Raw genomic sequence first — 13,091 nt, 5'->3', positions numbered from 1 at the left:
GCTGTTGACATCTGTGAGCGTCCTACTGAGTGAGCCTCTCTCTTTCTCTTTCTCTCTCTCTCTGTCTCTCTGTGTGTGTGTGGCCTTGTAAAGATGACAGGTTTCTCTTCCATAAAGAATGTTCTGTAGGCTGCCTGTCACAAGTGACCATCTGTGTATTTTTATTTACATTAAAAATAGAATCATAACAGCAATGTGTCTCATTTGTGGAACTTTCAGTATGAAAATGTTACACTACTTGAATATATTTTGTTTTAAAACTTACTCAAGGTCAAGTTTATTGGGATTATGCTTGAGGATTTCAAAACAACTGAAGATAAAGACACTAGAGCTACTCTGTGAATGGTTGCCAAATATGGCTTTAAGTCCTTGCTGCACATTGAATAGTGACCTGTGGGATGTGTTGGAATAACAGTGGGTGTGGCGTGTTGCCAGGTATATTGTAACTCCCTTATGCTTTGTTGTGAGTAGCATGATATTATATTAAATTGTAGTGAAGTATTCGGTTTCCACAATGGAATGTTTACTGCAAAGTAAAGTGCTTGCACAGCTGAGCTCTGTCTGAAATGTCCTGTTCCTCTGGAAGCTTTCTGTACTTCACTACAATTTTGAATAGCTCTACATCCCTAAAAAATGTGTATTTTATATAAATATTCACAGAGAGGTGTGAAAAAAGTGTTTGCTCCCTTCCTGATGTCTTACTTTTTTGCATGTTTGTCACACTTAAATGTTTCAGATCATCAAACAAGTTTAAATATTAGACAAAGATAACACAAGTAAACACAAAATGCAGTTTTTAAATGAAGGTTTTTATTATTAAGGGGGAAAAAATCCAAACCTACATTGGCCCTGTGTGGAAAAAGTGATTGCCCCCCTGTTGAAACATTAAATTAACTGTGGTTTCTCACATCTTTGGAAAGCTGAGTTCAATTTCTTTAGCCACAGCCAAGCCTGATTACTGCCACACCTGTTCTCAATCAAGAAATCACTTAAATAGGGCTTGCCTGACAAAGTGAAGTAGCCCAAAAGATCCTCAAAATCTAGACATCATGCTGCAAACCAAAGAAATTCAGAAACAAATGAGTTACAAAGTAATTGAGCTCCATCACTCTCGAAAAGGTTATAAAGCCATTTCTAAAGCTTTGGGACTCCAGCGAACCACAGTGAGGGCCATTATCCACAAATGGTGAAAACATGGAACAGTGGTGAACCTTCGCAGGAGTGGCTGGCTGACCAAAATTACCCCAAGAGCACAGCGACAACTCATCCAAGAGGTCACAAAAGACCCACAACAATATCCAAAGAACTGCAGGCCTCTCTTGTCTCAGTTAAGGTCAGTGTTCATGACTCCACCATAAGAAAGAGACTGGGCAAAAATGGCCTGCGTGGCAGAGTTCCAAGACGAAAACCACTGCTCAGCAAAAAACATAAAGGCTCCTCTCAGTTTTTCCAGAAATCATCTTGATGATCCCCAAGACTTTCGGAAAATACTCTGTGGACTGTTGAGACAAAGGTTGAACTTTTTGGAAGGTGTATGTCCCATTACATCTGGTGTAAAAGTAACACAGCATTTCAGAAAAAGAACATACTACCAGCAACATATTTTACTGCTGGTATGGTGATGGTCTTGGGCTGTTTTGCTGCTTCAGGACCTGGAAGACTTGCTGTGGTAAATGGAACCATGAATTCTGCTGTCTACCAAAAGATCCTGAAGGAGAATGTCCGACCATCTGTTTTTGACCTCAAGCTGAAGCGCACTTGGGTTCTGCAGCAGGACAATGATCCAAAACACACCAGCAAGTCCACCTCTGAATGGCTTAAGAAAACCAAAATGAAGTCTTTGGAGTGGCCTAGTCAAAGTCTTGACCTGAATTCGATTAAGATGCTGTGGCATGACCTTAAAAAGGCGGTTCATGCTCGAAAACCCTCCAATGTGGCTGAATTACAACAATTCTGCAAAGATGAGTGGGCCAAAATTCCTCCACAGTGCAGTAAAATACTCATTGCTAGTTATCGCAAATGCTTGATTGCAGTTGTTGCTGCTAAGGGTGGCCCAACCGCTTATTAGTTTTAGGGGGCAATCACTTTTTCACACAGGGCCATGTAGGTTTGGATTTTTTTCCCCCTTAATAATAAAACATTCATTTAAAAACTGCATTTTCTGTTTACTTGTGTTATCTTTGTCTAATATTTAAATTTGTTTGATGATCTGAAACATTTAAGTGTGACAAACATGCAAAAAAGTAAGATATCAGGAAGGGGGCAAACACTTTTTTTTGGTGTGTGTGTGTGTGGGGTAATGATCTCTGATGTTCAATAAAAGGAAAATGAAGTAAAATATCCTGAGTCGGCATGCATCACGTTTCGTTGCAGAAATTTCTGTGATTGAAAAGAAGCGTTTTCTAGTTTAAAGATTCTTTTAAAACAGGCAGTTATTTTTCAGTTGTTCGTGCCTCTGAATACGTGTGGGAACCTATGTTGGTTAATCTGTGTCGACACGCTGAAGTGTACACAGTTAATCTGTTAATGCAGGATGGAGTCATTCAGAGAGGTACTGGGGGTGATTTACTGGGATTACAGATTTTCACCACATTCCTGGAAATGTGCAACTCCACAGCTCCTCTGGCTTCGTAAGATTACTGAAACGCCCATTTGTAGAACGTCTGTGGGAGAGTGTGGCCTGGGTCACGGTTGCCTCTCCAGGAGTGCTTCTGCCTCTCCACTGCTGGCCTGCTCCAGCCCATGCCAGGCAGTTCTGCATTTGCTCCATGCAGTTCGCTATTTACCAGCACACGAGCAACCGGGCTCGACTGGCGTGCGAGACTGCATTTCTGTGCCCGTGTCTGGTCCGAAGTCTAAGAAATCTGCCCTCAGGCAGGCACTCATCACACACATGTGACTTTTCAAACTGTTGCAGGTGTTTTCGGGGACCATGGCTTTAACTCTGTCAAGCCAGGGAGATCATTTCCCATAACATCACTACACAGAAATGAGTAGGAAGCACAGAGGTTCTGTCCAAGAGGCGTTTTCAGTGTTAAAGCAGAGGTTTCGTCCTTTTGTTTCTCTAATCTGTTTCACCTCTCCCTCATTGTCTTCATGCATGCACATGCATGCTGTGGTGAGTCCCTGGGAATGATCATGTATTGCCTTTAGCTTTTTAAAAAATTCCATTAGAGAAACTGATCTGCCCCCCAGGTTGGCATCCACAACCTACACCTTCTCCCCCTCACTCACACATTCACTTGCTCTCTTTGTGGTGGTTCCATTCTCATCTCTGGATAACCAGGTTTGAAATACTTGCTCTTGACAGACAATTGTGTACACGCATGCAGGCACATGAGTGTACACACAGACACTGTGCTGTCTGAAATGTTCTCACGATATTTTGCATGTGTGCACGCACACTTTTTTTTTACTATTGTCACAGCTGTTATTTTACAGTCTGTTCTCTACCATTCACCCCAGGGAAGGTGGTACACACACACGCACACACTCACAAAAAGTGTGTACACAGATACAGAGTCACCTTAGTCATAATTATGCAAGAAGCCCACAAAAGATTTTGTCGAACATTACAGAGTGGTTGTAGTTTCTGTGCACAGTCTGGTAAATGTGTTCAGGAATAAAGATGTGTGAGCATGCGTGTGTGGTTTTTGTTTTTAATGCCCCTTCTCTGTTTGTTTATTTTATACTTCTATATGTGAATCTCCCTTCTGTCTCCGTGGTCTGCTCTCCTGCTCCCTCTGTTGCGGGTACTTTTCCGTCCCCCCTCTTTTCTTCAGTTATTTATGGCCTTTCAGTGAAATGCATTTGTTTCCATCTTGCCCAAATGTAATTGGGGGTGGGGGTGGTGTTTTAAGCTAATGGTTAAGCTATTTAAAGGCTGATATGGTTCTTGAGGATATGTATTTGAGAGAGACTACAAAGCACTTCTGTAAGTTGCTTTGGATATGAGTGTCTGCCAAATACTGGAAGTGTAAATGTAAATAGTTGTGGCTCTTTGTGATGAGTTATTAGCACCCTGGATTTCGGTGTATCAGTATCTTATCTGTGTCTCCCCATTCCCAGTCCACTTGAGAACTTTATTAACATGGGAAAGCCAAAATCTCTGTATCTGTTCTCTTTCCCTTTTCTTCTCTCTTGCAGTCGTCGGTTGCAATATTGCGTGAACATGGCACAGTTTAGAGAAGTCAGATGTTAAATACAACCACATTTTCACAAATTGGCAAAACAACAAAGGTTAGCGTTGACAGATCATGTCTCGTCTTGTGTTCAGATCCCTCTTAAAATAATGTGAATACCTGACGAGACATGTCTGCTAATCGTTTTCACCTTTTGAGGGATTTTGTTTACTTTGATTTTGCAGTCAAAGTAATTACTGGATTCTCTGTGAGGGACATCGCCTTTGCGTATCGTGTGAGTGCTACTCTGCCACCTCTGGTCATTTGTGGCATTGCACATCCCTCATGGTACTGCACCCCAGCCGACAGGAAACGTGGTTGGCGCTCTATACAGTAGGCTAATTCATCTCACACTGTGAGAGGAATTTGAATTTCAGTACCAGTAGGAAGAGAAGAGCAGGCCAGGGAAGAGAAGACAGGGAGTGACCAGCAGGAGGAATGATGCCTTCATCAAGAGAACCATTGTTCCTCTCTGTCTCTCTCTCTCCCTCTTTTTCCAATCCCACACTGTTGCGTTCTTTGCCTTAACATTGCTTTCCCCTTATTTTTTCCCTGCTCTTTCCTTTTGCATTCGGAGTCAGTCTGTCCGCACTTGTCTGTCTTACTCCCTTTCCTCGCCGTTGTTCTGTCGTTCCATAAGGGCCTCAGTTGGCATGGCAAGCCAACCGAAAGGCCAAAACGTTTCCTCTCTCGTCTTTCTTTCTTCACTGTTGCTTACATTACGTCCCGTGTTCACTATTTAACATTTGCTTTACTGGTGTAAGCCTTTTTAGGTTTTTTTTTTTTCTTTTTGTCTTGTCCTGTTTTGTGCGAAACTGATGTGGCGGTAACTGTGATTTGTGTGTGTGCATATGTTGTTAATTGCCAGGCAGGAGTCCCTGACCAATCAGGCAATCAGAGTCCAGTCAAAGCTGGGCAGCTGAATGCTTGGTCTACGTTTTGCCTGGTTTGTTTTAGTATTGCATGGGCTGATTATGCTTTTTGTTTTTTGTTTTTTTTTGGTGTGTGTGTGTGTACACAAGTGCATGCAAGCCCACACACACATGCTCCATCCTTCTACCCTGCTGACTCTGTTTTAGCACTGCTCTCTCTACCCAGCTGACTAGCTCCACCCCTCTACCCCTCCACCCAACAACCCCCTGCATAGTGTTGATACTGTAGCAGACATCTTGCAAGTGAGCATTCTACAAAATCCCTGTTTTTATCACAGCATAAGTTATGATGTTTCTCGCCTGCCAGACAGCTCCTAAGCGGGGAGAGTCCAGGTGAGCTCCTCTGAGACTCGTGAAGCCCAGCGCTGCATCTTTTGTAGCTGCCGCCCATGCTGCAACACGAGGCAGCTGAAGAGGAAAGCGCTAACTCCCAAGTCCACAAGCATAAGCACACAGACGCCCGTAATTGGCTAGAGTTGCTCTGATTGACAGGGGACAGAGTTATACCATCCCTTTGATGGCTGTGACCTCATTGAGGCTCGAACCAGAGAACCCAAAATGGTGGTCTCGTGGAAGACGAGCATCAAGACCATTTTGTCCTGGCTCCCAGAAGGTAGAATGAACTTCCACTTGCTGTCCGGCCAGCAGAATGTAGACCCATCTATTTGTGGATTATTTAAATGACCACTGACCGTGCGCCAATATTGGCTAGCTGAAACTCTAGTACTTATTGTAAGATTATTTATTACACTGATTACACTCTAGTACTTATTGTCTATTGTACTTGCCATTGTTTAAGATATGTATTTTGTGCTTCTAGGCATCAGCGGTGATCCCTGTATTTCTACAGTATTCTAGTTCATTGTATATTGGACTCTAACCTACTCTACTGGCTAGGATGTATTCTAGGAGGAAAAGACGAAGCACTTGTAAGTCGCTCTGGATAAGAGCGTCTGCTAAATACCGTAGGAGGAACGTTACACATCTCAGATTTCTATAGTTGCATGTCCTGAGCACTCTTGGATGCTTTTTAAGAATATCTTGAAGTTTTTGGTAGTCATTGGATCTTAACACATGTAAGTTTTGGTTAAAATAATGGAGTGTAGACCCAGGCTATGCTCCAGTAACTGTGTGTGGTGAAGGTGAGACATTAAGGTGAGACAAGGTGCTGATATCCAACATCCCTAAGGAGTTGATCTAGAACATGGCACTTCTTGGTAGTTTTACACAACCGAACTGAAACTTAGCCCCGTACATCACAGGCATCGCATTGAAAGAAGCACCACGTGTGTTTTTTGACTGTGCTGCAATGCCAGAGCAGATTTTGGCTGTCAGGTAATGAGCCCTATTAACCTGTTACAGAGACAGAGAGTGGTGAAGCTGACCGCATGTGTACGTGGACATGCATATGACCCTTGCTTACCATTGAACTCAGCTGAGAACTGAAGTTGAGTATCTTCATGCCTGTGGACAACTTTTGATTGTTTGTCTTTTAATGTCATAGTGGAAGCAATCCATCTCACACACACACATTCCATTATTTCATTCATCTAGCAACAGTTATTTCAGTCAGGCGCACACAGTTTAGTGCCTATACAAAGCATAATCCAAAAGTTTTCAACTCGACATGCCTTACACCACTGGGTTTGCTGGTTTCGTGGTGCTTTGGAAATTCTTATGTCCATCGTCAGGTCTAGTCCATGTAGAAATTGTTTACCCCAGTTGTTTGTGTTTCTGTAACTTTTAAGTGGTTTGAATGTATGAAATACCAAGAGCCACTCACATCCTCCATTTTTCTTTCACTATTCATTTTTCTGTTCTCTCTCTCTCTCTCTCTCTCTCTCTCTCTACACAAAAGATGATTTACACTGAATGAATTGGATCCTTGCCCGTCACCTGTCTGAAGTTCTTTTTGTGGGGCGCAGCTAGTTAATTAACCTCTGCTAATAAGCAGGGCCTTAGAACTCAGACTCGGGCAAGCTCTCACAGTAGTCTAAGGTCTAACTGGGTTTTTCTGGTTCCAGACATTGTTAATCAACCTGGAGTGATCTCACACTGAATCTCTGTGTGATTTTCTGTCTAACCAGGTTTCTAATGCTGCTGTCCATGTGCACTGAACAAACGCATACACGCATGCGCGCAGTTTTATTTTACATAGGCCATTACGCATACACTCGCAAAATAGCTCCCACCTACTTCACTGCCCTGTATCACAATCACAGTTTTTATTTGAGGTTTATTATACCAGATTTGTTTGAGGCTTATATGACCATGTGGGATGGCAGTGAAATCCATCTTGGGAACTAAGAGACTGGAGGAGCTTCCAGATCATCATGTGGTGGTTGGAGGGCATCTCTTGCTATCTCTCTCAGGTAAGCCACTGAGTCCCAGTGGCTGCCTAGCCAGCTGCCTCTCCCATGCAAGTGGAGCCTGCATCTTGTTTGAGTGTGGTGTGCTACCCTCTCTGTTGTTGTACTGAACAGAGTGTTTGGGTATGAGATGCCTCCAACACCCAGGACAGATCACGTTGCTCACACACGGTTCTACCTGATTGGTCATGTTTTGTCAACAGCTGGTTTTTTAGAATGAGTCCTATTCTTAACCTTGGAGTTTAGTGGGGGGGGGGGGGGGGGGGGGGGTCCACATTTCTGAGTGTGCGTTGAATGGCAATGGTGAGCTAATATCATATTTTGACTTTTTGACCTTTGCATCCTTAACCATGCTTGGATCATTACAGCTAGAAAAACACCAGCTCTCTGAGTCAGCAGAAAAGCACACACTAAACACCCCCCCCCCCCACCACACACACGCACACAAACACACACTCCGTTGTCTGTTTTCATAACCTAATCATGTAGATAAATGGCCATTGCCTGCAGGAAATGGGAGTTGTCTGTGGAAAACTTTTTTCTTTTTCCTCTCTCTCTGTGTGTGTGTGTGTGTGTGTGTGTGTGTGTGTGTGTGTGTGTGTGTGTGTGTGTGTGTGTGTGTGTGTGTGTGTGTGTGTGTGTGTGTGTGTGTGTGTGTGTGTGTGTGTGTGTGTGTGTGTGTGTGTGTGTGTGTGTGTGTGTGTGTGTGTGTGTGTGTGTGGCGTGCCCGCGTATGCAGGGATTATGGTGTGTTGTCAATCAAACTTTTCTTCAGATGTGTACATTAGCACACACACCCCAATTAATGAAACGTTGTGTGTTTGGGTGGAACCCTTTCTGTTTTGTAGATCTTCGACTGCTGCACCAAGTAACAGTGTGTAGAAAAAAAAAAAATTGTGTGTCTTTGGAGGGATGTGGCTGTGATGATGGGAAGTCATAAAAATTTTGATGTCCTGTTACCTTTTTTAAAGGAGCTTTTATCTCTGAAACAAAAGGGGTAGAAGATGGCTGAGTTTCCTGAGGTTAGGGTTAGGGTATACAAATCCGTGAAATATCCCAGAAAGACTGTACATCTGGGGCGTGTGCATGTTTGTGCGTGTGTGAAACCCAGCTCTCTTTTTGTCAGAGATGTATGGCTAGCATCCCCATAAACTGTGTGCGTCAACAAAAGATGAAGGGTGCTTGTGTGGGAGTGTATCTGCAAATAAGTGCCCGTCTCTGCCCTCCTGGAAGATGTGTGGCTGCAGGACCTGGTGAGTGTGAGTGCGACTGAGTGTGATTCCTCTCTTTTAGATGTATGGCTACTATACAAAGGACCTGGGCATGTTTGTGTGTGTGTTTGTGTGTGTGCGTAACCTCTCTCTCTCTCTCTCTCTCTCTCTCCGTGTTATAGATGTATGGCCGCTACACGCAAGACCTGGGCGTGTTTGCTAAAGAGGAGGCAGCCCGTCTGCGGGAGGAGGCGGCATTCCGGCGGCTGGTGACAGAGCGCAGTCGCTCATTTGACCTCCTGGAGTATGACAAGAGTCGCTGTGCCAAATGCAGAAGTGAGTCATTCTGCACCAGAAACAGCTGAGCTGCATTACCTCATGGCAGGGGGTTGGGGTTTTTTGGGGGTGTGTGTGTGTGTCCATGTGCTTCAGCATAGGGGCCCGAACCATGGGCCTCATTCCAGTTCAGAGTTGCTCACTATACATAGGAGGAAACTGCAGCAGCAGGGTTACTGCCACCTGTTCGTCGGTGATGCCAATTCAAACACCTACCACGTTGTTACTGGTATGCCTGTAAAAACCGCGGGTCCGATCCCAGGCAGACTCCAGGCCATGCCTGTATCTGACACCTGATCCAGCCAGCCAAATATTTGGAAAGGCTCTGGTTCGCAGGGCCAGGTGTGTTTTACGTGGGGTCAGAGGAGGGCAGGTGTCTGGGAGCAGGGATCGGCCCCACGGTTGAGCACTTGTTCTGCACTTTTTAAGACGTATATCCCAACCCCTTGTCTACTTGCACAGTATTTCTCATCAAATGTCCAGGCTGTGGTATAAACCAGTATGGTCTTACTGGCCTTTCTCCATGTTCAGCTGTACTTGGTGTTAAGTAATCTCGCTTGCTTGATCCAGATGTCTTGGGAGCTGGAACAGAGCTAAAACGTGGACCGGCTGGGCTGCCTAAGGACTGGTGTTTGAAAACAGCTGGCCCGAACGGTTGTGTTAAAGTGTAACCCAGCACCTTGCTGTGTGTGTGTGTGTGAGAGAGAGATAGAGAAAGTGCCAGTCATGTTACACATCAATGACTTCCTGTCTGTCCCAATGGCCCAGTGTGTTTATAAGAACACTACTTGCCTTTTGGTATAAACAGCTTCTGAGTTTGTGCTTGGGAGTGTGTCTACTCTCACCTAAATTGGACTGTCCTTTGTTATTACGTTAGCTAGACATGAAGCCAGCTCTATGAATAGCCCAATTAAAACCAAATGATTTGTCAGTTAAACATTTACAACCTTCAGGTACATATTGCTAACAGCTATTATTTTAATTGAAATCAACTGATTTTTTTGCATGGTGTACACATATTTGAATCAATGAACATTTACTGTTATCTGTAATCAAAATACATAGTACTACTGCCGATGCAAATACAGCTACCTCTACCTGAATGTAGAAAGTTGAGTGTTTTACAGGGGTTCCATATAACCGAATATAACCACTCAAGTTTTAGTTTTTTAAAAATAAAAGCTGTTTTATCTGTGTAGAGTGCCCTCTTCTGGTCAGGGAATACAGGAGCCATTACACTGGGGGTGGGGGGGTTGTGTTTTGAATTTGTAAGTGTTGTTTCAATTTTTTTTTTTTTTTTTATATATGGGCATGCTGTGTTTTGAATTTCATGGAATTTAATAGAATTGAGCAGAATTTGACTGAAATGAAACAGACTTCACTTCTTTGTCCTCCCCTCTGTCCCCTCATCTCCTGTTTGGCTTGTGAATCGTATATAGTCATAAATGAGATGCATATGCCTCTCAAAAAAACTGTCAAAACCTGTAGTGCCAAAGTACCGCCCGAAGGGGGCAGAGTTGCACTTTAGAAAAGCTGTGTTGGGGCGGGAGGGAGAGGGAGAGAGATGCTAACACGGGCTGAATTGTCATCTGTGACTAGGTTGTGGTATGGACGTGGGTGTTTCATGGCTGCTGAGTGCCCACAGAGATTTCACACAGAGAGCCTGACAGTGACCCACAGAGATTTCACACAGAGGTCCAAGGTTATCATTCTCTTAAAATAAAATCTTTCTTGTCTGAGGCCCATCAGAGCTCTAAAGACTCTGTGGGGGTGTGTGCAGGCACACGTTGTGTAACAGATTCCATTAAGAGTTCAACCTCGGGATCAGCCACGAACAGTTAAGAGGTACAAGTGTCATGCTTGCTCACTCTCTCTCACTCACACACACACACACACACACACACACCTCAAACAGGGAGAAGTGCAATTTTGCTTGTGGAAATGTCAAGTTCTTCCTGCATTTTGTCCTCTTTCATGCAGCAATAGTTGGTAGTAGATATTAACATTTCAACCTGAATTCTTTTAACTGCCATTATTTATAAGTCCATACATTTCAGCATGTTGGAATACACTTCAGCATTCTCACTTGTACACCCATCCTTGTAACAGGTGTGTTTGTTTGCAGGAGCTCTGTGCTGCCACAGGTCTCCATGGTTACATGTTACTGAAAATGGAGGTGTGTGTGTGTGTGTGTGTGTGTGTGTCTCTCTCTCTCTCTCTCTCTCTCTCCCCCTCTATCTCTTCCTTCCATCTCTCTATCCTCTTCCTTTTTGTTAATGCTCTTTTTTTTTCCTCTTGTCGTTTTTTCATTGCCAATATTTCTAACCCCCTTTGAACACTGGCAGCCCACCTTAGGAAGCCTGCAGAGAGGCACGTCCCTGGCACCCGGCTCCAGCCCAATATGTCTGGAGACCGACGCACAAGTGCGCCCCCTCCTGGCTACCATTGCCACCTGCGCTCTCTTCTTACCTTTTTGCTGTAATGATGGAGAGTGAGACTGTTGCCGTGGCGATTGCATGCCTGGGAACGGATGCTGGCGTTGCAGCTGTAGTCGTCTAGTCATCTGTTTTGTGGTGCACGCCATACCCTCTTCCATATAACAGCCCGACTCCTCTCTCTGCACTTCTCTGCCCGTCTGTCTCTTTCCTTTCTGTTGTCATTCATTTTTCATTTCTACTGCTTAATTGGCATGATGGTGATTTATACCATTTTGCCAAAGCAGTACAAAAGATGGGGGGGGGGGGGGGGAGCCACTAATATTTAACAAAAACACATACATAAATAAATACATAAATGAATAAACCAACAGATGGTAAGCCATACCAGCATACTGTGTCTATATCATAGAAAGGAAGCAGTTTCTTACCTGCTGCAGAACTGAGACGTACTCAGCTGCTGTGTTTACTGTGTCCACTTCCCCTCCAAGTAGAACAGCGGGTCGTGAAAAAATCTGAACACATTTAGTTTTCTGAATTTCTCTCAATAACTTACATTTTCGGCAATGGATGCAAAAAATGCGTATTAGATTTCAGTAACACATGAAAGTGGCCCACATTTGTGTGGTTTTTGCCGTTCACACCTCCATCCAAATGAAAAATCGCATATGGAGAAAATTAAGGTTAGTGACTTACTTAATTTGACACAAGGTTTGTCAGAATTTTGCACTGCTATAAAGGTAAGATGGACGTCCGCAGTAAGGGAGGATTTCAGTGGTGATTTGGTGAGGTAACATACCTCATAAACATTGAAGCAGTTGCCATGACTCCACAGAGCCCCAACATTCAAATCTTGGCCATCGCTACCTCCTCACACTCGTGATCACTTTCTTTTCTGAATTTGCAGCCGGCCTCCGCTGCAGATTAACACGAGCAGTAACTTTTAACCTAGTGCCTCTTCCTGTTGCCTCTATTTTTGATTGATTTATCTCAGGATGACCATGTTATTTTTCAGATGCAGGACAGTTTAGGAGCCTGATCTCTTCAGACTAATCGTGGATATAGGTCACATTTAAAAAGGTATTGTGAACAGCCTAACAAACAAAAATGGATTTGGTCAGGCCACTTTTACCTGCTGTGTGAATGTAGCCAAGGAGAACACATGGAAAGATAAGTTCGTGTTTTTGTTTCTTTAATGTTATGGCAGTTTTAGATAATCTGCCCTGCTAATTCTGTTTTTTAAGATTTTCACATCAAAATCATCAAATTTATTTAACACATTTTACAACAGATGTTGTCACAAAGCAGCTTTACAAATGTCCAAGTCCAAGCCCCCAGTGAGCAAGCCAAGGGTGACCGTGGCAAGGAAAAACTCCCTAGATCAGAGGGAGAAACCTTGAGAAGAACCCTAGATCAGAGGGAGAAACCTTGAGAAGAACCCTAGATCAGAGGGAGAAACCTTGAGAAGAACCATAGATCAGAGGGAGAAACCTTGAGAAGAACCCTAGATCAGAGGGAGAAACCTTGAGAAGAACCCTAGATCAGAGGGAGAAACCTTGAGAAGAACCCTAGATCAGAGGGAGAACCCTTGAGAAGAACAAAGACTCAAAGGCGGGGGGGGAGGGGC

General features: G+C 43.8%; 1 protein-coding gene across 3 annotated transcripts in view; it reads left to right on the top strand.

Annotated features, from left to right (window-relative positions):
- LOC113580384 (chloride channel protein 2-like) overlaps positions 1-13,091 on the top strand; it is a 66,516-nt gene that overhangs the window by 10,325 nt on the left and 43,100 nt on the right. For all 3 annotated transcript variants that reach the window (XM_035533937.1, XM_035533938.1, XM_035533936.1), the window contains exon 2: positions 8,876-9,029. In XM_035533937.1, the coding sequence (XP_035389830.1) occupies positions 8,876-9,029 (154 nt within the window). The remainder of the gene's footprint in view (positions 1-8,875; positions 9,030-13,091) is intronic.

This window comes from Electrophorus electricus, chromosome 15, assembly GCF_013358815.1.
Source record: "Electrophorus electricus isolate fEleEle1 chromosome 15, fEleEle1.pri, whole genome shotgun sequence".
Classification (NCBI taxonomy): Eukaryota; Metazoa; Chordata; class Actinopteri; order Gymnotiformes; family Gymnotidae; genus Electrophorus; species Electrophorus electricus.
This window is presented reverse-complemented; position numbering and strand designations above follow the sequence as displayed.